General features: G+C 40.1%; 1 protein-coding gene across 1 annotated transcript in view; it reads right to left on the bottom strand.

Moving 5' to 3' along the window:
- Positions 1–4617, bottom strand: part of PI4K2B (phosphatidylinositol 4-kinase type 2 beta) — a 30709-nt gene extending 26092 nt beyond the window's left edge. Inside the window, exon 1 of the mRNA XM_012664188.1 lies at positions 4229–4617. Within this exon, the coding sequence (XP_012519642.1) occupies positions 4229–4502 (274 nt within the window). The 5' untranslated portion in view covers positions 4503–4617. The remainder of the gene's footprint in view (positions 1–4228) is intronic.
- Positions 4618–24785: the final 20168 nt, after the last annotated feature.

Genomic DNA, 24785 nt, shown 5'->3' with positions numbered 1-24785 from the left:
ATGAAGCTTTTCTTGCCTCCTTTGGTGCTTAAAAAAGATAATAAAAATGGATTAAAAGAATCCATTGCGTAACTTGTATATTTAATTGACTAAGTATTCATGGTGACTTATCATTTTCATTTCAAACAGATAAATCGAAACGAACTCTTCCTCTCTTAAGGATTAGAACAACATCTTACCCATCTTTACTACATCTTTCCCACTTACCAGAATATTTTCTAGAAAAAAGTAGGTGCTCACAAGTCTGGTGAAACTGAACTCTGCCTCAGGGGTCCCAGTGCTATTCACCTTCAAGTCTCAAATTGGATGCCATTTTCTCTGCCAAGTCTTCCCTGGCATCTAGGGAATGGCTTCCCTACATCTAGGGAATGGCTCTATGCTTCAATGGAAGTCTCAGTGTTTCCCATCTGAGCACAAATACAATCTGTTTTAAACTAACTATTTCCTCCAATAGGCTATAAAGGCTATAAAGCTATGAGGGTATAGGGCAGGTGACTGGGCACGCATCTGATACAGGTCACTATTGTTTCCCAAAGCCTTCGTTTCCACTGGCAGCAAGTAGGTACTATTTGATGAGTGATGTATCTCCGAAATACATGGAAAACAAAAAATGGCTGTATTTTAAGCACTAGTTGAGAAATCATCTCCAACACACCACTGCTTAATATCGTTCTTTTCTTTTCTTGTTTTTTTTTTGAGACAGAGTCTCACTCTGTTGCCTGGGCTAGAGTGCCGTGGCATCAGCCTAGCTCACAGCAACCTCAAACTCCTGGGCTCAAGCAATCCTCCTGCCTCAGCCTCCCGAGTAGCTGGGACTACAGGCATGCGTCATCAACTCCGGCTAATTTTTCTATATATTTTTAGTTGTCCAGCTAATTTTTTTCTATTTTTAGTAGAGACGGGGTCTCGCTGCTGCTCAGGCTGGTCTCAAACTCCTGAGCTCTAACAATCCACCCACCTTGGCCTCCCAGAGTGCTAGGATTACAGGCATGAGCCACCGCGCCCGGCCTTAATATCTTTCAAAAGTTCAGAGTTCAGTTACGGAGAACTGTCAAGACCTATGGAACATATACTCTTCTAAAACCTTCCTCTAAATTAAACCAGATTATCAGTGTCTTGAATCTAGATCAGGCAATACAGATAGCACCAGCCATTAGAACTATTATTACTGAAATGGGATTCAGGAAAGTTATAAGAACTACCCCTAAGAAATTAATCACTTTTACCCCAAAGATTATTGTTTAGCATATAGTCTTTCCAAAAGAATACGTGACAGGTTATTCTTTGTCAGTTCTGTTTGGTTCAAATAAACAGTTTGTTTTAACTTTATGGACGCAAATGATATTTTTTTTCTCAAGTTAGCTGCTCAGTAATCTTAAAAATCAAATTTATGGGTGTCTGTATAAGCATCTGATGTGCATTTTGTGTACTCATTCTAGTCTCTATCTTATTTAAGTTCACTACTCTTATTTCCCATTCTCATCTTTTTTCCTTACTTTAAAATGATTTTCTTATTTTGTTTATACATTTATAAGCCACCATGAATCATTAAGTCACTTATAAATACACATTTTCTTTTACTTTGGTAACTCTTTGTGAATTCTAATACTGTTCCCTGTTAGGCTCTCCAGCAGAAGGCAAGTGCTCCTGATTTGTATTAACTGGGACCTTGGAGAAGTTACTTTAACTCTCTGTGATTTCTTAAAATGGGAATAAAAAATAGTACTCACTTCATAGGATTAGTTATGAATTAATGTATGTGAAGGGCATAGAACTATGCCCAACACATACTAACTGCTATGCAGATATCAGCTATTATCATGTTTATTATTACCCAATTCACTGATTAAAATGATAAATAGGACAAGGAATGCCACTAATCCTACTCTGACATTGATCAAACAACTAATACTATGGTTTATGCTATTTCTAGACTTTGTCAAATGCCTTGTTAAAGAACAGACATATGACATTCTTCGACTGGCTAAAATACATAAACCTCCTGTTTATGTAAACAAAATAGTTAAGCATCATAAATGATGTAAATATTAATCTAAAGGCAAGAATTTCTTGGAACTAGAGAGGTGGTTTCATGGAAAATGGATGGTAAAGGACAAAGGAAGCTAACGGATTCATTAAAAAAAAACTAAACTGAAAAATCTAGTTAAATTACTCAGTCATAAACTTTTTAGGAGTCTTAAAATTTTTTAAACAGTTTGACAATTCAAAACTATTTTAAAATCCCATTAAAAATAAAACCTCCATAATAACCAAAAGTAACAATAATTTTATAACACTTAGGGATCTACGGGCAAAATGGGAGAAATACAGGATAAGAAAAAAGAAGTAGGCTCACTCCTGGCTTTACCACTTCCTGGATATTTGACTTTGGGCAAAACATTTACCTCTGAAGTTCTATGAACTGCCTATGGGTCATGACTGGTTTATTAATTTTGAATTCTCATCACAAGGATGAGGGTGAATCACAACTAACTAGCTGGGCTACTGTGAGAATTAAATAAAATATATATTTTAAAAAGATCTTAGCAAACTGTAAATTGTAATACAAATAAGATACTACCATCAAAAAAGGTAGGAATCCTCTTTAACAATCCATTTGTATTCTAACACTATACTTTTATCTTCACTTAGATTTTTTTCTAGCCTTAACACTATTTATTTACTTATAAAAGACCTCACTTTCACATAAGGAATGCACTTGCAAGGCTTTAGGCTCTTTTAGAATCTAGCTACACAAGGTAACTGGCATAGAAAAAGGCAGCTAGCCACACAGACCCCAGTTACTTCACAGACTGGATTCTTGGTAACATACGCCCAAATTGCCAATGCAGGTAGGCGAAAGTGGGTCCATATGTGATCTAGTTCCAACTTCACGTTTGTTTGGTTAAACTGTCAATGCACCCAACAGCTAACACTACAATAGAACCTGCAGCCTTAAGGTGAAATGCGATCTTCTAGGTCCTTCAGTGCGGCCTTTTTACTGAATCCAAATTTTACGGAACTAAATTCTTTTATTAAAAGGGGTGCAGCAAAGAAAAATGAAGCTTTTCTTGCCTCCTTTGGTGCTTAAAAAAGAAGAATCTTGAAATCAGAAGTTCGCAGGTTGCCCACCCCTGCATGGGCTTCTCCAATTTATTTACTCTAGAACATGCTTGAAGATAAGTTCAACTAGAACTTGAATGACCTATTCTACCTAAAATTCTCTAATTTTAGAGAATATTGGTGAATACACATTAGTGTACTAGTAGGAGGACATGCAAAATCTGACAACGCCAGAAAAACTAAGCAGTATTAATGGAAACTAAATTTTCTTTGGCTTTTCTTTAAGCTGTCATGTATGAAGTGAAACTCCACTGGTGCGCACACCATCTCATGTAATCCACCCCAACAACCAGCAAGCAGGTGTGTTACCATTATCATCTACAAACATGTCTGTTTCACCTTTAGCTGGGACTCTTACATGTCTATGCTATTTTCACTAAATTAGCCTAACTCCTCTGGACACACCAAAAAACTCTCTTCCTCAAGGCCTGCAAACTTTCAACATCGTTTCAATCACCCTCTCTTTCATCTCAGGCTATCAGTCACTTAAGAGTGAAAAGGTTTGGGTTTTTTTAAAGCATAAGCATAGAAGCGACACCAGAATAGAAAACTTAGCAGGAAGAAAGAGCAGGAACAGGATTCAACTGCCTCTGCCCCCTCTGGCTAACGTCACAATCACATTTAATAGAAAAAGGTTTTGAAACGTGTCCCAGTGGCAACTGGTATCTTGCTGTACATCTGTCACCCGCCCTGCAAATCCACAACTCCGGGAACTTTCCTGATCGTTCAGGGTTCTTAATGCAAAACTCAAGTCCAAACTTGAGGAAACAACTTACGTGTTAAGTTTGCCTCAGTGTCTGATTCCAAAAGTTTGGACTCGCTTTGGGAAAGAGGCCTAAAGAATCAGCTTAATGACAACTTCGCCTTAGGCGAAGCCGCCTACAGCTCCTGGAAAAAGAGGGTGTAAACGTGGGAGCAGGAGAGAAGGGCGTGTTGTCCGGGATGTGGCCCGCGCTCCGGACCAGCGAGCCCAGCGAGCGGGGAAAGCAAGCGCAAGTGTGAGAGAGATCCGAGCCGGACCGGGAAGGGGCGCGAACCGGGGGCTGCGGCGGAGGCAGCAGAAGCCCCGGGAAGGACCCGGGAGAAGGGGAGAGCCGGCTCGCACCTGAACCCGTGGGGCGGATCCGGTCCCGGTTGGTGGACGAGCTCTGGGAGACCCCCACGTCCCTGGGCGGAAGCAACAGTTCCTCATCGACGGCCACGGAAGGAGAAGCCTCGCGGGCCTCCCCGGCAGCCTCCAGCAGCCTCACGGCGCTGCCCGGGGCGCCTTTCCGCCGGTGGGCCCAGGCGATCCGCGGCAGCAGAGGTTCCCGCTCCTCATCCTCCTCTTCCCCCTGGCTCTCGCCGTCCGGCCGGTCAGGCTCGGAGGGCTCCGCCATGGGCTCCCTCAGCGCGTTCCGCGATGTGACCAGATCAGAGAGGCCAAGCGCTGGAGTCTGGCCTCTGCATGGCGGGGAACAGGAGCGGCCGGGCCGGACCGACGCCACCTCGCCAGCTCACTGGCCCGCTCGGCGCCAGCCCAGCAGTTGCCCCGCCCCGCCGCCGGCTGAGCCCCACCTCGCGCCCCGGCGGGGCGCCAGCCGCACGCCTGCGCAGAAGGGCGGGGCGGGGCGGAGGCTGAGGGGGGTGGGTCGGTGGGGGGGCGGGGCCGCCAGCCGAGAGCCTAGGAAAACGCCAAGCAGAGTTAGTGTTGCTTCTAGTGGGGCGCGGGAACCTGAGGAATTTCCGCAGAGATGCCCTCCTCTAACCTAAGTAGGCACTCCACTACAGAATTCTCCGTTAGAATTTACCACAATCTATAGGTACAGGTTTACTTGTATGACTAATATTTGTTTCCTCCCCTAGAAGTCCCTAAGAGCAGGAACTTTGTCTTTGTTGAGACATTACTGTTGGTGGTAATTTGTATATTCTTTTTTTCTGACTAATCTAGCCGAAGGTTTATCAATTTTAAAATCTTTTCAAAAAGCCATCTTTTGGGTTTGTTGAATTTTGCTCTTTATTGCTCATTTGGGGTTTGATTTCCTCTTCTTTCTTTGGTTGCTTTGGGTAGAAGATTGTATTATTGATTCTAGAATGTTCTACTTTTAAATAGAAGCATTTAAAACTATGAGTTGCCCTCTAAGCACTGCTCTAGCTGCATACTACCATTTTTGATATGTTGTGCTTCCATTTTCATTCAATTGAAAATAGTTTTTAGTTTCTCTTATGATTTCTTCTTTGACCCACTTCTTTGAAATGTGTTAATTTCTAAATATTTAGGGGCTTTCCTAGATATTGGTATTTCTAGTTTAAGTCTGTTGTGGCCAAAGAAGATGTTCTAAGATTTCGGTCTTTTAAAATTTATTGAAATTCATTTTATAGCTCAGCATATTATCTACCTTGTGAACATTTCATGTACACTTTAAAAAGAATGTGTATTCTGCAGCTGAGTGGTTCTATAACTATCAATTGGTCTTATAAATACCAATTCAGTTAAGTATTGATAATATTCAGATCCCCTGTATCCTTATGGATTTTTTGGTCTAGTTCTATTACGAAGAGGAGAGTATTACAATCTCTCTATTTATGACTGGGGATTCATCTATTTCTTCTTTTAGTTTGGTGAGTTTTTGCTTCATGCATTTTGAGGTTGTGTTATTAAGCGCATACACGGGATTTTTATGCCTTCAGTTAGACTTTGTGTTTTCCTAATGATTTGACCTTTTAAAAAATTATTATTATGAACTGTTCCTCCCTATCTGTTAATACTGCTTGAGTATTAATAGGCTCGAGGTCTATTTTGTCTGATACTAATATAACCACCCCACCATTCTTGGGCTTACTATTTGCTAGGTAAGGCTTTTTCCATTCTTTTCAATTAATTTGTATCATTGTATTTAAAGTGTGTGTATCTTTTGTAGATAGCTTATGGCTGGTTCTTGATTTTTTTTTTTTTAAATCCAGCCTTATAATTGAAGTTTTAGTCCATTTACATTTAATGTAATAATGCTGTGGTAAGATTAAATCTGTCATTTTTCAATTTCTATCTGTTTTATCTTTTTTTTTGTTCTTCTGTTCCTCCTTTCCTGCTTTCTTTAGAGTTAATCCAGTATTTCTCATTATTTCATTTGAATTCCACTATTGGCTTTCTGCTTTACCTTTTCACATTAAATTTTAGTGGTTATACTAGGGTTCACAGTATGCATCCTTAAATTATCTCAATGTACTGAGAGCCCAGAATGTATTACATGACATAAAATTTAAGAACCTTGCAAAAGTATAGTTCCATTTATACCCCATTCTTTATGTAATTGTTGTCATATATAATAGACCTACATATATTTAAATATAATGCATAATTTTTGCCTTGAACAATCACATCTTTTAAAGAAATTAAAACAATTTAAAGTATTTTGTATTTACCTGCATATTTACCATTTCCAGTGTTCTCCATTTCTTCATGTAGATCCTTCATGTTTTTTAAAAAAACAAAAACATTTCTTATAATGCCCATCTGCTGATGATAAAATCTAAGTTTTACTTAGCTTGAAATTATCTTTATTTTATCATCATATTCAGAGGATATTTTCTCTGGGTATTGAATTTTAGATTGATGTTGTTCCCCTCATCTATCCAAGTTTAACTCTAAAAATGTCATCCCATTGTCCTCTGGCCTTCATTGTTTCTGAATCATATTTCTCTATCTACCCACCCAATTTGGACTGTGTCATTTTCTCTAGCTGCCTTTAAAATTTTCTCATGATCTCTGGTTTTCAATAATTTGGCCATGATGTTCTTGGTATGATTTTCTTTATATATGTCTTGCTTGGGTTTTGCTAAGCTTTTTTTTTTTTTTTTTGAGACAGAGTCTCACTGTGTTGCCCTGGCTACAGTGCCATGGCGTCAGCCTAGCTCACAGCAACCTCAAACTCCTGGGCTCAAGCGATCCTCCTGCCTCAGCCTCCCGAGTAGCTGGGACTACAGGCATGCGCCACCATGCCTGGCTAGTTTTTTCTATATATTTTTAGTTGTCCGATTAATTTCTTTCTATTTTTAGTAGAGACGGGGTCTCGCTCTTGCTCAGGCTGGTTTCGAACTCCTGAGCTCAAACAATCCGCCCACCTCGGCCTCCCAGAGAGCTAGGATTACAGGCGTGAGCCACCGCGCCCAGCCTTGCTAAGCTTCTTGAATCTATAGATTTATGTTTTCCACAAAATTTGGGAAAATCTCAGTCATTTTTTCAAATAGTTTTTCTGTCCCATTCTCTCTTTTCTTTCCTTCTGACATTTCTATTACATGTGTGCTAGACTCTTTGATATTATCCCAAAAGTCAGTAGGATTCTACCTGTCTATTCATTTTCTTCAATAGTTCTCTGTTCTTCAGATTGGATAATTCCTCTTAATCTGTTTTAAATTTGTCAACCCTTTGACTATTCACAATCAGCTATTAAGCTCACACAGTATAGTTTTTTATTTCAGACCTTGAACTTTTCAGTTCTAGAATTTTTTTTTTTTTTTTAGTTCTTTTTGTTGTTGGAGCTTCTATTTCTCTGCTGACGTTTCCCATGGATTAATTCATTACAATCACATTTTTTAAGTTCTTGAATATATGTGTAATAACTGTTTAAATGTCTTTGTCAGCTAATTCTCACATCTGGGTCATCTTGGTGTCAGTTTCTATTCACTGCTTTTTCTCTTGACTATGGGTCAAACTTTCTTTACATATCTATTAATTTTTTATTATATCCTGAATAATGGGGATGATATATTGTAGAGACTGTATATTCTGTTATATTAATATTCCTCTACTGAGTGTTGATTTGATTTAGCAAGTAGTTAACTTGGCTGGAGTCAAGTCAAACTCCACCTGAAACTTATGATCAATCATTTCTTTCAGCAATCCAACTGTTACTTTTTGCTGGACTCCTTGAAGTATCCCCGATGTGTACACAGTTCAGGAGTCAACTAAAGATTTGGCCAGAATGTATGGGCAGATTTTGGAGTTCTCTCCCTCTCTGACTTCTTTCTTTTCAAGATATCCCTTCTCCATTTCGAGCTTCTCTGAGAGCCCCAGAATCTTATCTTCTAACTCCTTGAGCCATTAAGACTGTAGCTTTCTGGCCAGGTGCAGTAGCTCACACCTGTAATCCTTCCACTGTGGGAGGCCAGGCAAGAGGATCTCTTGAGGTCAGAAGTTCAAGACCAGCCCTCAAGCAAGAGTGAGACCCGCTTCTACTAAAAATAGAAAAAAAATTAGCCGGGTGTGGTGGTGCACACTTGTAGTCCCAGCTACTTGGGAGGCTGAGAAAGGAGGATCACTTGAGCCCAGGAGTTTGAGGTTGCAATGGAGTGAGATTCTGTCTCAAAAAAAAAAAAAAAAAAAAAAAAAAAGACTGCAGGTTTCTGAGGAAGTTCCAGCTGCCTTCCACAGTACATACTGGGAAGTGTCCTCAGGTAAAAAGATACATGATTATAAATTTCACTCATTATATTTCCATTATTTGAAGAATAGTTACCCCTTCAGTTTCTGTCTGCCTGCTTTTAGTTGCTTTCTAGTGTCTTCAAATAATTGTTTTTATATTTTGTCTGAAGTTTATACTTTTTATCTATAAGAGGAATAGTCTGATAATCTTCTACGACATATTTTATTGGAAATGCATTTTTAGCTAAAAGAATAGTGCTATATTTTTCTCAGTGGTTCATGTGTTAGTAGAGAAATATTATAGGTAGAAGAGCTAGGATTCGGCATCATTTCTATTCATAGTTAATGCTTTTGTAAATGTAAACACTGAGAAAATCTGTTCAGATAAATAGATGGCTATGAGAAACATCTTGTAATGGCAATGTCACTCAAATCTTAGACCTCCATCCAAGAGAGATGCTAAAAAATTACACAGTACTCTATCCTCAAAAATTACTTTTTATGATCTGTCATCAGGCACCTCATTTAGGAACTCATTTATTTGAGTTATTCGTTTTCTCAAATTCCAAGATATACTAAAAAGCCTTTTAAAAGACTTACCAAATTGTTAACAATTATCTGTAACTCTTTTATTTCAAGACATCTTATTTTTTAACTTGGAGTTGAGAAAACAGAAATAGTAACATTTCTCTAAATGCTTTGCCCATATAGTATTTTTTGTTAAAATACTTTTATCTTGTCATGATCTTTAAGTATAGTTTTGCAAAACCTTGGAACTGCATATTTGGCTCATTTCGTGTATATAAAACATCTAACTTTAAAGTTAATCAGCAAAGCCAGGCTTCACTATCACATCAATCAGCCAAAGCAGACTTTTTCCAATTCACATAAACATGTTAAAATGTGTCATTGTATCGACATCTGAGTTTTGAATTTTAAGGCTCTGCCACCTTCTGTATTTCTTACTGACAGTTTCTTCACTTTGTTCCCATGAGATACTCCCTTAGGAGTGCGTTCTTTAATAGTAGTCAAGATTTAGAAGAGTCAAGATCTCTAAATGAAGCTTGTCATCACTCCCTCACCCTTACTGTGCAATACATATTTATTCAGAACGTCCTAACTTAGGCTTAAATGCTCCATGTCCAACGTCACTATCACCTTTAGAAGAATATTCCTTTACAAGAAAAGACAAAAAATACTGCTGCTACTTTAGGGGGCTACTTTAGGTTTGTTAAAGGAGGTTCTGCCAACACCTCTATTTCAAAGTCAGTCTTTGTTGGGAGCCTCAGGTTTGTTTACACCTTGGGGCAAGGAGCCATTGGAAGATTCAAAATGGGTATTCTGACACTAACCTGGGCACTGCCATTCGATTCTGGCACCAACCACCAGAGTTAATGCAGACTCCACTCAGTCCTCCAAAAGTCTGTCCTCACATCAGACGCCAGCCACAGTTGGCAGTCCCCAGGCCACCTCCCCTTATGACCAACTTGCTACAGATTCAGGGGATTCCATGACCCCCTCATGTTCAGTAATTTGCTAGAATGACTCACAGAACTCAGCAAAGATCTCAGGTTTTTTGCCTTCATGGACATTCTGATGAGACGGGATTTACAGCCCAAGAAACTGGCAGTTCCAACGCAGTATGCCGAATGCTATGCGGAGGAAGTACAGGCTGCTAAGGGAGCAAATAAAAGGGGTCGAAATTTGGGAGGATCAGGAAAGGGGGTTAAGAAAGACAATACAAATGTAGGAGAGAGATTCAGTTGCAGTCAAACTCCACGTGAAATTTCAGATGGTGGCTTTCAGCAATCCAGCTGTTGCTCTTTGCTGGGCAAATACATGGTCAGGGAAGGCCTCACTGAACAGATAATATTTAAGTGGAGACTTGAAGGATAAGAAGCTGTTTATGCAAGAACGGGGAAGAGTAATCCTGGCAGAGAGAACAGCTTGAACAAAGGCCCTGAGGAATGCTTGTGTGCATTAGGAATCGAAGGTCTCTGGTGAGCACAGACGGAGGAGCAGCGGTGGAGAGAAGGGAAGCGAAAGACTAGGTCCAAGAGGTGGGCCAGAGCCACACTGTTGTCTTCAGTACAGATCTCATGCAAAGATTTTCAACCTTTTGGCTGAAGTTCCTGACCCTCCCTCTGCTCTAAGGCTGGAACTCATAGGGTGGAGAATGACACAAAATGGGATTAGAGATTCAGGGGATTTACAGGGCTGGGCTGTGTGGGTCAGAGTAGATTTGGATTTAACTAGAAATTCAGTGGGTCCATAGTCCTCCCAAAAAGGATAAGAACCTCTGCTTAAAGGGACATTTAAAACAAATATGTTATTCCTCTAATAAAAGAACACAAAGCATAACCACATAACACTGTTGAAGATTAATTTTAGCTTAATCTTAGATGCATGCCCATGTCAAATCCCTGGAGCCTGTGAATGTTATTTGGAGAAGAGATCTTTGCAGATGTAATTAAGTTTAGGATCTTGAGATGAAATAGTCTTGGATAGGATTATCAGAGTGGACCTTACATCCAATGACAAATGTCTTTATAAAAGAGAGGTGGGGGGTGGGATTTGAGACAGAAGAGAAGACACACAGGGAGGGCTGTGAAGATGAGGCAGAGATTAGAGTCATGTGGCCACAAGCCAAAGAAGCCAAAGAAACCAACAGCTGCTGGAAAATAGTATAGCAGTCAAACACTTGAAGAGTCTTGGCAGAAGTGAGAGAGGGAGCTACTAGGCTACGTAGGAGAAGAATGTTCTAAACACATGGTTGCCTCTAAATCCCTTCTATATGGGAATTCTAGAGCCTCTACTTCTGCTTACATTTTTGCACTTTTTTTTTTTACCAAAAATTACATTAAAAATAATTTTAGTGCGTTGCGAGTCTTTTATAGCAATGGAAAAAATGAAACAAGAACTACTTGAGTAAGCGCAGAGTCTTAATTAGATGTGGTTGATTTTTAAGGCTGAGATTCAACTGATATGCAATCAGTGAGCATGGAAAGCAGAGAGAACACTAGCCTTTGAGTAAATCTGGTAACAGCCCCATGGATGATATGTTTATTGGCTCTGTTTAGCTGGCTGCAGTGGCCTTTTACTTCATGAGGAATCTGTGATTACCTTGCGCTTGAAGAAACGCATAGATCCTCTACATCCTCTTGCCAGTGTTGGTATCTGCTCCATATTTCCATATTTACTTGTATAGGTTGTGATTTGAATACAGACATGTTTAGAAAAAATTTAATTCACAGTTTTCTGTCATTTCTTATACTAACACTGGATCTTGCTTTAACCAATATCCTTAAGTGCAAATAAAATGCTTGTGAAACAAACACTGCTTTAATGCAGTAATAACGAAGGCTACAGTTTATTGAGAGCCAGACTTTTTCCCATGTGCTTTATGTGTATTAGCATATACACAACAACCCATTTAGGCAGAAGTTCTTATTATCCCCTCTTTACAAAGAGAGAAACTGAAGCATATAAAGGTTAAGTCATTTGTCCCCGATCACTCAGATATAAGTGGCACAGTTTGCTGGAGTGCAGACAGTCCGGCTCCATCCTCTTAACCACCCTATTATGCAGCCTCTTTTCACTTAGGAAACTTGTGAAAGGTTCTTTCTAAATCACAACTCTGATCATTGTCACTAACTTCTGATGAAACGTCCTCACACGGTTAATGAGAATTACATGCTGGGTTCTGGACAGAAATACACTAATAGTATAATTAAGCTTTAGTCAGGCTACCCTTTGGCCGGCTTCCTTGTAGCTGCTTAATAACCAAAAGTCACTGACCATTTGCAACTCCATTGTCCCTGCAGATAGGATCTCTGACGTTAGAATCATAGGGCATTTTTTTTTTTTTTTAAGAATTGCTTAAGATGTTTTTTAGATCCTAAATTCCAGCAGAACAGGCTGATGCCAACCAGTTTGAAGACCCCCACAGAGGAACTGAATCAGCATGAGAATGCAGTTTCTTCAACTCCCCATCCCATGACTTCACTTTTTTTGACCAATCAACTATCCCCACACCTCAGCCCATTATTCATCCAAACCCCTTAAAATCTCTAGCCCCAAACTCCTTGGGGAGGCACATTTGAGGTTTTCTCTCATCTCCTCGTTTGGCTGCCTTGCAATTAAACTTTTCTCTGCTGTAACTTGGTGCCTTGGTGTATTCATTTGCCACGCATTGGGCAACAAACCTGGTATGGTTACACTAATGTTATCCATTGTTCACCAAAAATAAAAACAAAAATATAAAAATTCACAGTCTAGGCTCTAACCTCTCACATAAGCCTTATGTTTCACCTAGTCCCAACTGCAGCCATCCTGAACCTCCTGTTTCTAGGACAAGTTGTTTCATGTCTCTGTGTTTTTCTTCTTGCCATCAGGATACCTTATTTCTTCCCCACTTGACCAACATCTACCTAGCCTTTAAGTCCTCTTTAATGTCAATTTCTTTGGAACACAGCCCCCAGTTTCCTAAGCAGAGCTCTTGTCTCTGTCCTGTGTGCTCTGGAAACCCTTGCTCTGACCTCTAGCTGAGCACTTTCCTGCCAAAGTTTCATTGTCTTCCTATTTGAAGGTGTCATGAAATTGTGAGCCCCTTGTGAAAAGGAATCTAATGCTCTCCTCCCTGTATTTCTCTCTCACTCCCTCCAGTTCCTAGGAGAGTGACTAGAACATACTGTGTGTTTGACAAAAGCTTTATAAATGAATGAATAAACACATGAATAAATGAGTAAAATTGTATTTTGAGGAGTTTGAGGAAAATTTATTTGAGTAAATAAATTTTTTAGTGAAACCACCAACCTCCAACTTTTCTTTGATGATGTTGGTACTTGCTCCCCAAATACCACCAAGACAACCTGTGCTGGAGGTCCCCAGGTTTGGTAATTCACTAGGAGAACTCACAGGGCTTGGCATATAGTTTTTTTCACATCTATGACTTATAGTGAAAGGATGTGAAGAAAAGCAGCAAAGGTAAAAGGCGCACGAAGTTAAGTCCAGAGGAAACCAAGAGCCTGCTTCTAAGAGCCCTCTCCCAATGGAGTCACAAAGGACACTCCTACTTCCCCAAACTACAGGTTGTCACAACACATGGGAAATGTTGCCTACCAAGGTTTTTTATTAGACTCAGTGCTCAGGGTTGTTATTGGGGCTTGTCATGTAGGCACCCTCTACCTAGCATGTACCAAAATTCCAGGCCCCTAGAAGCAAAGCAAATGTTCAGCACACACCATATTGTTTGCACAAACAGTTTAGGTGCAGTTAGCCACACTTATTATGAATAGTTGGAACCCTCCTGAAAACGTTTTCAGATGCCAGCCAAGGACCAACTTTGGAAGCAGGGCTTTCTAAGGATAGTAGTCACAGACCTGCTATATTAACTCTTTTTGGCACACAACCTATCAATAAGACAAAGCGAGTTATTGCTTACCACAGTTAGAAAGACCACCATCTTGGTAAAACTTGGCAGCATCCCAGAGGGGAAAGGTCAAAGTCAAAATTTATTGAGATTGTGAGTTTGCTTTTAAAGTAGGTCTTTGAATGCTGGGCATAGATTAGAATTGAATTAGGATTGGTGAAAACAAGGCAAGGAATTTTGAGAGGAGATTCAAAGAACGTAATGGCCGAAATTGTCTTCTGATTCTTTCTATTGACAGGCAGATAGGTTTTCAGGAAGTTGCTTTAATGAATATTAAGTTATTTGCCTGGACAAGAGTTTGCTAGAATAGTAAAGTTATACTAATGAAGATGGCAGAATAGTAAAGTTAACTTAATACAAGTAGTTAGATGTGGAAGGGTAGCTGGTTTCCTTTCTCAGTAAATATATATTTTTTAAAAATATCAAATATTTTTAAAATAGTCAAAAGTACAATTGACCCTTGAACAACACAGTTTTGAGCTTTGAGGGCCTACTTATATGTAGATTATTTTTTCTGCCTCTGCCACCCCTGAGACAGCAAGACTAACCCCTCCTCTTCTGTATCTTTCTCAGCCAACTCAACGTGAAGATGAGGATGAAGATCTTTATGATGATCTACTTCTACTTAATGAATAGTAAATATATTTTCTTTATGATTGTTTTTGTTCTTACTTTTGGTGAACAATGGGATAACATTAATGTAATCATAATTAAAAATACTTTCTTTTCTCTACTTTATTGTAAGAATACAGCATATAATATATATAATATAAAAAAATATGTGTTAATTGACCATATATGTTATTGGTAAGGCTTCCAGTCAACACTAGGCTATTAGTAGTTAAGTTTTTGGAGAATCAAAAGTGATACACAGATTTTTGACTGCACAGGAGGTTGGTTCCCCTACCTCCTACATTGTGCAAGGCTCAGCTGTGCATATTTTGCTAGTAAAAGTTGAAGCGAATTTATACCTGAAATTTCTGAGAAAAATGAATAGCAATTAATTCAGTGTACTCCCTGGTTATAGGGAAATTGGATTGATTTATTCCAGAGATTTGACTTCCAATCCTCCATCATTATAATCTGGAAATGACTTCTAAAAACAAGGTGAATGTGTTCTTCTGAGGTGAAAGGTGATTTGAAGGAAGAGAAGAAATGATGGGCAGTAGCAGCATCAAGCGTTTAAGGAAAATCTACTACACAACAAGCACATACTCATATTGCCTCCATCTTTACACCGAGCCTGAAATTCAAGTCTTATCATCTTTATTTTGCAGATGAGGAAACTGAGATTCAGAGAAGCTAAATAACACATCCATTTTTCCATAGTTAATGAGAAATAAAAATAAAATCCTAAGCCCCCCAACTGACTGAATGGAACCCCTCTTGGCCAAGGGGATCCCAGAGAAGCCCTAAAAACTAAGTTCCCGGCCATGATGGGATGGGAGGTCGAACATGCCTCATTATACTCTCTTCCTTGCTAACCGTGATTAGGCTTTCTTTCCTGAGTTAAACAGAAACAGGCCCTTTCAAAAGATTTGTCCCACCACTAATTTACACAACAACTGACCAGCATTCTTTGCAGCTAAAAGAACCATGGACTGGTTCTGGACAGTTTTCAGAGGCTGAGCACAGGAAGCCTCTGTGCCCTCCATTTCACCTTGACATATAGAGCCTAATTTTAATTCATTTAAATAGTAAGTCACCCCAAAGTGAACATGGGATGTATGTAACATGCATGTTTGCTTACTACACATGTGCACACTCTCCTTTGTGAATATTCACAGCTCCTCCTATAACCTGTTGAATATGTATACATAGCCAACCCATTCAGTATAAATTCCTGTCTCACCCTTCCCTTCCTCTAAGTGCCTGCTTTCAGTTTCTGCCAAAGGCTACGCTTCCCAGCCTACAGGGCCAGCCTGCAGGCTATAGCCCTTTATAAGAAATAAAGCTCTCCTTTCCAAATTTATGAACCTGTGATTCTTCAGTTAAACACTAGTAAGTAGAAGAGTTGAGATTTGAACCTAGGTATCTGGGCCTCCAGAGCTCATGATTAATTTGCTTTTACAAAGTTATATCCCAAACTCTGGTAACTTTAATTTTCACAGATACTCACAGGTGCTGCCTTTCTTGGGCAATATTCAAAACTCTGACTTTTCTCCACCCTCAGTTTTCCCTCTGCACAGAAAATTCAGCTATCCTCTGATTGGCTGATTAATCTATTAAACTTTGTGAAAGGGTACCAAAATGCTAAAGCGGAGGATTTTCTTTCCTTAACTCACATGTATTGATCACCTACTGTCTATCAGGGACTTTATCAGCTGAAATCGTGGTCTGACATGGGAATGAGTTTGTGGGATGTTAGGTCCGGAGCCGAGAGGCAGACACACGAAGCCTCGTGTGTAGCAAAATGCTGTCTATTTTGAGCATCTGGATGTAGATGGGTGGAGGCCGAAAGAAGTGTCCAAATGAGGGAGGGGAAAGCCTTGGGTTTTATAGAGGATTTTTCTGGGGGGAGTGAGCAACATCTGCAGAGATGGGGGAGAGGGGTAGCTTTATCCTTATCAAAGGGGATAGGAATGCCAGGGTCGCTGCAGCTGTCTGTGGTCGGAGTTAGATGTACAACCTCCGGACTTTCCAGACTCCTGCGGCTTTTGTTTCACAGGCTTTGTGATCACTATAAGTTTTCCATTAACTGCATTACGTCCTATACATACTTTTCGGGCTCCCACCCTAAGCCAACCTAACAGATGCAAGGCTGCAGTGGTGGTTAAAAATGTACGTGTTTAATTAAAATGTATTCGTACTTTCAGTTTGTGCTGCTTGTATTATTTTTAGAAAACAGTTTTTAAATTTTATAATTATAGAAGCATACAATTCAATTTTTGTTTTTAACAGATAGAAAACTAAAATACCCAAGTGTCAATTTAATTCAAGATGCTAGATCAATCCGAGAACTAGAGTACAGGAACAGAGGTTTTACAAGTTTTGTACACTTTGTAATTTATCGAGGATTTTTATTTATATGCTTGTCTGTTTGTAATAATTAGTAAAAAAAAAAAAAAAAGCAGGTAAAAAAGAGGATCATAAGCTTGTTAGCAGGAAAACGGGGAGCTGGGAGAACCATTTACCACTCCACAGCTGGGCTGGTAGAGGAGAGCCCAGGCAATGACAATTCCTGAAATAAAAGGAAAATAAGCCAAATCCCTGAACCCCAGGCAGAGAGAGAGAATTGGGGTGAACAGGTCTGGGCCTGCAGAGAGGCTCAGCCATTGTAACCTGCATTAGTTTTCTAGGGCTGCCATAACAAACTCCCACAAACTGATGTGGCTTAAAACAACAGAAATTTACTCTTTCACAGTTCTGGAGTCGAGATGTTCTAAATCAAGGTGCTGGCAGGGCCATAGTCCTTCTGAAGAGTTTTGGGGAAAATCCTTCCTTGCCTTTTCTTGGCTCCCAGCAATCCTTGGCGTTCCTTGGCTTGTGGACACATCACTCCAGTCTCTGCTCTGTTGTCACATGGCCTCCTCCTCTCTGTATCTCCGTTTGTCCTTTCCTCTGGTCGCTGGATTTAGGACCCACCTTAATCCAGTATGACCTCATCTTAACTAATTACATCTGCAAAGACCCCATTTCCAAATAAGGTCACATGCTGAGGTTTCCAGCAGACATGAATTTGGCGGGAGGCTGTTTAACCTGTTATAAAACCCTATCACAGTAACTTACATCTGTTATTATCAGACGGAAGGTCCCATAACAAGCCTCGGTGTGTCTATTAGTATAACTTTCCTGGAATCTATGACTATCACGAGAAGAGAACCACTGAGCAAACAATAAAGATGGAGTGAGCACAAGGAAAACCTCCTCCTGGATGTGACCAGGTTTATGCTGTTTTATGGATGAAAAGACCATGATTCCAAATTTCTGATGCCAAAAGCTCTTTGTGGAAGGAAACCTGCCAGAAAATCTGCCCGTGAAACATTACATGCTGAATGTGCTCCATGAACTCTTCAGGACATCTTGAATGTGCTCTGAGCTTGAATGGCATAGTCCCTTCCTCCCCGGGTGTGTGACAGGCCCACTAGAGAAGGTTAGGGAGAGAACAGGGTGTGCACACTTCTGATCATAACAGACCTGTCTGGACCACCCACAGAGATGCCTCGGCTACACTAACTGACACGACCTCCGGCAGCTCCCTTCTGGAGGCTGCTGTCCTGTAGGCTTTCTCACCAAGCTGGCCTCAGGACAGAAGAAAACTTAATTTGCCCAAGGAAGCTCTGGCAATTGGAGATTATCACTCTTGGCTAAGAGGAAACACTTGAGAGTGGCTGCACAGTAATTTCTGCTCCCTGAGTTAGACTTTTGGACTCTGACATAGATTAAAAAACCAACTTCACGTAGTGATACTGTCTTTAACTTCTAATCTCAGAGTTGGTATTGTTGGGTCATGGATTAGATTAGATGCAAAAGAACATTAGAAGTATAGTCACAATCATTCCTGTTTGATAAGATTTTTTCAAATGGCATGTTAAGATATTAAGTAATTATTAATGTGTATAGAACTTTCCTAATGACAATCTATCCATCCTTCAATTCCTCCATTCTTCACCCTATTGATTCTACTTCTGAAATATCTTTTGAATCATCCACTTTTCTTTCTTTCGAACACTACCACCAACCACCATAGCCCAAACCATCATCATGCCCATCTTGACAACAGTCTCTGAACTAGACTCTCACTTCCACTCTACTCGCCCAAATACTCAGGATGCTGTGGGCAGCAAAACAGAAAACTTGATTCCAGTTGGTTTAAAGGAAGTTCATTATCTTGCATAGGAGGGACACCAGCAATTGGGCAAGTTAGGGAGCTGGTCGATTCAGTGGCTCATCATTGTCACTATAGACCCAGGTTCTTTCCATTTTTTAGCTCGTCCATGCTTAGTTTGTCATCTTCACTCTCAGGCTGCTACCCTCATGGGTGAAAGATGGCTGCAGCTGTGGTCGGCAATGTCACACCCAGACATGGCCACATCCAGTAGCAGAAAGAGACTGTCTCCTAGTGCATTCTTACAAATGAGGATACCTTTCCCAGAAGTCTCCCACCATAGACCCCTCCTCAAAGCTCATTGGCCAGAACATGCCCACTGCTAAAACAATCAATCACTAACAAGGACAATGGAAATATCCATATTGGCTTAGACCAATCAGGATTTATCCCTAGAGTTAGGAATATGATCCCATTTTCCGAATGACCTGGAGGAGAAATGGACACTGGAACAAAACTATAATTTCATCTGTAAGAGGCAAGGGAGGAAAAGATATTGGAAAAGCAATCAAAGGTGTCAGCTGAGACTTCTACCCCAAATATCTTTTCTGTAGAGCACCCAGAATAATCTCCCCAACTTGCGTTTCCAATTATGTTCATCTTCTGCTTAAAGCTTCAGTGGCTTCCCATGATACATAGAATGTAATCCAGAAACCTCATTTGCGCTTACAAGTCCCTGTGGGCTCTGGACACTGCCCTCCTCACTAATTGTAAGTGAAGCCTTCTGGCATCCTCTCTGTGTTAGGGTTGCATGTATGCCTGCACTTGGACTGTATCAGTTAGGGTTCTCCAAAGAAACAGAACCAATAGGACATAAAAGATTTATTTTAAAGAATTGTCTCGTGTGATTGTGAGGGCTGGCAAGTTCAAAATTTGGAGGGCATGGATTCAGGCTAGAAACTCAGATGGGAGTTGATGCTGCAGTCTTGAGCCAGAATTCCTTCCCTGGAACATGTCAGTTTTTGCTCTTTTGGCCTTTCAACTGATTGGATGAGGCCCACCACATTGTCAAGGGCAATCTCCTTGACTTAAAGCTAGCTGATTCTAGATGTTCGCCACATCTCCAAAATATCTTCACGGCAACCCCTGTCTAGTGTTTGAGTAAATAACTGGACATTACAGACTAATCAAGTTGACACGTAAAGCTCACCATCACATGCACCATTCTTCTCTTCCCTTGTCCAGCCAGAACACACTTGCCCCTCAGTGTGGTGGACCAACCCTTCCCCATCCACGTCTCAATGCTCCCCCAAAAGACTTCTGTGAGGGGCTCCTTTCCCAACCAGATTAGATGCCACTTCTTTGGCTCCAAATGAATTCTCTACCTCTGACCCATGCTAACGCTACACAGTTTCTTAATAACCTATTTACTTGTCTGTAATGCCAACTAGAAGATTAGCATGAAGAGTGAAAAACTGTGCTAAGTTCACTGTTATGCCCCATTAGCCAGCACAGCACTTGTTAAATAGTAGACACTTAATAAATATTTACCAAATGAATGCGTCTCATCCAACTCCATTTTATGGTTGAAGTAATGGATTTAGAGAAGATAAGTCCCTTATCCATGATTACATCACAAATAGTAGTAGAGCTGGGTTAGAACTCACAACTCCTGACTGTAAATTTGGGCTTTTTTTTCACTTTGCTACTCCTGTTTGTGCTGGAGGTATAAGATTCTCCAGCTGTGGTGAGGTTTATTTTTTAGAGGGATGTGTGGGGTGTGTGTGTGTGTGTGTGTGTGTGTGTGTGTGTGTGTGTATGTGTGTGTTCCTGCAAATAATAGAGTTTTTTTTTAAAGTATCCCCATGATGATAAGGGTGATAGAAACTCATGTGACAGAAAGTGCCACCCAGCCAGGCCCGAAGGAAACCTGAAGGAAACTAGGTTCTCTCCTGGCCCTTAAGCAGCAGGTCACCAGTTCCCTGCCATCCTGCTGACTCAGCTGTCCTAGCTCTTCTGCTCTTCCTGCTACTACCCACTCATGACTTGCCCTCTGAGCATGCCTTCCTGAGCCGATGGCTGCTGCTTGCTAACAACATAGACTCACGCAGGCCTTCCCTTTGCAAGTTTTCAGCGTCTCTTCCTGTTACCTAATTGATTGTCTCTTCATATTTTCTAAATCTAATTTCTGACCAAGGCACTCTGGCCAAGGCATCTTCTGTCACTATTTTTCCTGTTTGGGTAGAACTCTTCATGCCTGGCCGCTTCCTCGGTTAACCTGTGGACTGGCTGCTTTTGCAGCCAATTGGCTATGATGGGAGAGGGAAGGATGCAACAGATCCCGTGGAATAGAAGAGACTGGAAAAGGCATTGTTTTCTTTTCCTGTGACTGAGGGTGAGGCAGGTAACATCACTGACCTGTCCAGTACAACAGAAAAAGACAACCAGTGTTTGGGTAACAGTCTGAAGTATTATCTCATGCAAGGTATAGTATTAATAGTATTTTTAAAAGGCTCAAACTCCTTCATTTCTGGCATATAATGGCTCTCAGTTTTCCTTTTCGGGTTAAGGGACTGGGGATAAAACATGCTGGGGGTGATGTGAAGAAAATGGAAAATGGAAAGAAGTTAAATAACCCTGAAATTATAACATTATTTGACTTAGACAACAACGAGTGAATTTAAATGAAGCTAGATCTCGAAGTGATTTGTATGAAAACAGACAACTAAGTTTTATTTTTCTTTCTTTCTTTCCTTCTAAAAAAGACTTTAATCTAATCTAGTAGAGTAGGAGAAAATAACTCAATGTTCTGAAAATAAATTTCCCAGAGGAGGCCATTAAGGCGGCCCTTTTGTTTCCTGTCATACTCTGAATCAGTTACAAGGACAAACTCTATTTGTTTGGGTACATTAATTTTGCTCAATGGCCTTTCTATAAAATGAGCATCAAATTGATGGGACTGGACCTCAGTAAAGAAGAAGTTCCAATTTTCTCTGGATGGATTGTTCTGGACGTGCAATGGAAAATTATTATTAATAGCAATTCATGTTTACTATCCAGTGAGCACAAAGGAAAGATGGAGTTTAGAAATACAGCTGTATCCCACTAAGCACTGAGCACCACAGGACAAATTACTAGGGAGTGATGATCTGATCTTTGGCTTCTGTGTAGCTAATCTGTATGGGCCATATTTGGTGTGTTGGACCATAGGTTTTCTCTGACTGTGTCTTGGTTTAGGAACTTCAGGGAAGCAAGATAAGTTTTTATAATAATATGATCTAGTCATTTCAGTTATCTTCTTGCAGGTACCATGTAGTGCTGAGGTCCTGGATGCATACATGTGTTTATTTCAATTATTTAACTGGACACATGGCGAAGGGCTGAACAGACGTACTTCCTTCCCTCATGGAATTTATATTCTAGTGGTTAAATCTGGTGCCTAGACCTTTCTGATTCTGATTCAGCCTTCAAGGATAAAACCAAAACAGAGTTATGTGGTGGCTCTAGATCTTCGTTTTCAGGTTAAGTGGTTGGAATTAAAGCATACTCAAAGAGCAGTGAAGAAGGAAATAGAAAGAGGTAAAATAACTTCATCTTCCTGGGGCTCAATCAGAACCCAGCAAGTTCCTGCAGCCAGTGGGGTATGGAGAGTTGCTATAATCATCGTTTCTTATAAATGTATAACACTTTTGTCATTTGCATTCTATGTGCTAAGCTCATTCCTGAGTCCATTTCTCTTCTCTGCTGTGGAAATAAACAAAGACCAACCCAAATGAGAACAGGAAAAGCCTCTTTATTCAGAGCTTGCTATAGTGAGTGAATCAGCCACCACCACTTGTGTTTGGCAGAGACTCAAAGGCAGGCGGGAGAGCAGGAAAACTTTATAGTCGGAAAAAAGTGAAGGTTTCAGGTCCACCTTGATAGGAGGCTGTTGGTATGGGGAAGTTGGAGGCAGCTAACCAGAAAGAAGGCACCCTATGTGATTGGTGTGGGGAATCATATTTGGTCTCTGGCTGGCCTTGAGTGGGAAACACGGACAGAAATTAGGGAAGCTGGTAGTTCTTAATCGAGTCTTGGCCATTTTAGGCCAACTGCTACGGGGGTTATTGTTTAGCGTCTAGGCCATTTGCTAGAGATAATGCATTGGCTTCCTGGGTTGGTTGCTGCACACTGTAAGTCAGAGTTCTGCTCTTATGTATGGTCTGGCCTTTGTCTGCTTGTATATTCAATCTTGCACTTCTTATCATTTTACCTAGATTGCTTCATGTATTTTAACTTTTAAATCTTTTGTCTTATACATATCTATTAATAGCCATCAATTCTGCAAACTCCATAGTACATTTACAAAAAACCTTTAATTACAAAAAGAACACATGTTCATTGAATAAAAATTCTTTTTTTTTTTTTGCGACAGGATCTTGATTTGTCACCCAAGTTGGAGTTCAGTGACATGATCATAGCTCACCGTAGCCCTGAAATCCTGAGCTCAAGCTATCCTCCTGCCTCAACCTCCCAATTAGCTGAGACTACAGGTGCACACCACGGCACCCAGCTAATTTTTAATTTTTTCGTAGAGACGGGGTCTCACTATGTTGCCCAAGCTGGTCTTGAACTCCTGGGCTCAAGCGTTCCTCCTGCCTTGGCCTCCCAAAGTACTAGAATTACAAGCATGAGCCACTGTACCTGGCCAAAAGTTTTAAAAATAGAGATAAGCAAAAGGAAAAATAATTTCATAAACTCCCACCAACCATATCCCTGCTGACAATTTGCTCTGTTTTTCCTATGCATATATGTCAATATAATCCCATAACACTGTACATTCATAACTATCTTATAAATATTTGTTGGTGTGTGTTTCTCCCATGGGGGGTTTGCAGAGATGAGTTATTCAACCCTTCATCTCCAAACCTCACATGGTGGGTTGAACCTAGTAGTGTGTTCAATAAGTATTAATTGAATATTTTATACTGACTCACACAAAGTTGCCTTTTTTGTAAGTCAAAAATGATCAAATAATGGGCAATTTCAAGTTGTTAAACCTAGTGGATGGATAGATGGGTGGATGGATGGATGAATGGCCAGATGGATGAATTATAATGCCCTTAACAATTGTCGGTTCTATTCCACATAACTAACGATTTAAATATCAAAGTTCTGAATGAATGTGTTGTGGCCTCCTGACAGCAATGAAGAAAATTCCGACTTCTGCTCTCAGCTTAGTTATTTCTTACATTTGTCTATGACTGATATTTAGCCAATTACCAAATGACAGTGTCAATCCTTTTCATCCATATGCGCATTCAACTTTTTTGTGAAACTGCAATCTCCCTGTCATGAATAGATGGATCATTTTCATTTTTCAATTATTTGAGCTTCAGTTTAGGACTTTGGTTAATGGTTTTGCAAGACATTGATTAGAGAGGTCTTTTTCTTTCCTGATTAAAAGCATGTATGATATCTTCTCTCCAGCTATCTTTTATTTGTATCTAGTAATTGTGGATCTAAATATATGACTGTGGTGATCTGTCACATACTATATTATGTGAATTTTTCAGGAAGCAAAATAGATTTTTTAAAAAAAAATCATTTCAGAAGGTTATCATCAGTCAGACTAAGGATTTTGGAAGTAAATCTTATGTAAAATACATTGTTTTCAATAAAACACTATAATAGCAAATCACTATTGCCAACTCCTGTTTAATATTCCTATTATAATATCTGTGTATAATATCTACAGAGGAGTTGCCACATAAATTATCTCTAAGGCACTTGTTCTTAGGGTTTGGTCTTTAAAAAACTACAGTTGGTAATGTAATGTGGAGGCTAGGACTACAAAGTCAGCCATCCTGAGTTCCCAACCGTTCTAGCTCTGTCTCTAACAAGTTCTATGAGTTCAGATGAGTTATCTTTTCTGTTGGAATCTCAGTTACCTGCTCTGTAAAATGGGGACAATGTTATCTTGTAGAAGGGAGTCATTCATTGTTTCATTCAACATACGCTTACTTAGGCATCCAGGCTCTATTCTAGGCAGTGCTATTGGGTGATAAAATTCAATGCACGAT

Source organism: Propithecus coquereli, unplaced genomic scaffold (assembly GCF_000956105.1).
Source record: "Propithecus coquereli isolate 6110/MARCELLA unplaced genomic scaffold, Pcoq_1.0 Scaffold87, whole genome shotgun sequence".
Classification (NCBI taxonomy): domain Eukaryota; kingdom Metazoa; phylum Chordata; class Mammalia; order Primates; family Indriidae; genus Propithecus; species Propithecus coquereli.
This window is presented reverse-complemented; position numbering and strand designations above follow the sequence as displayed.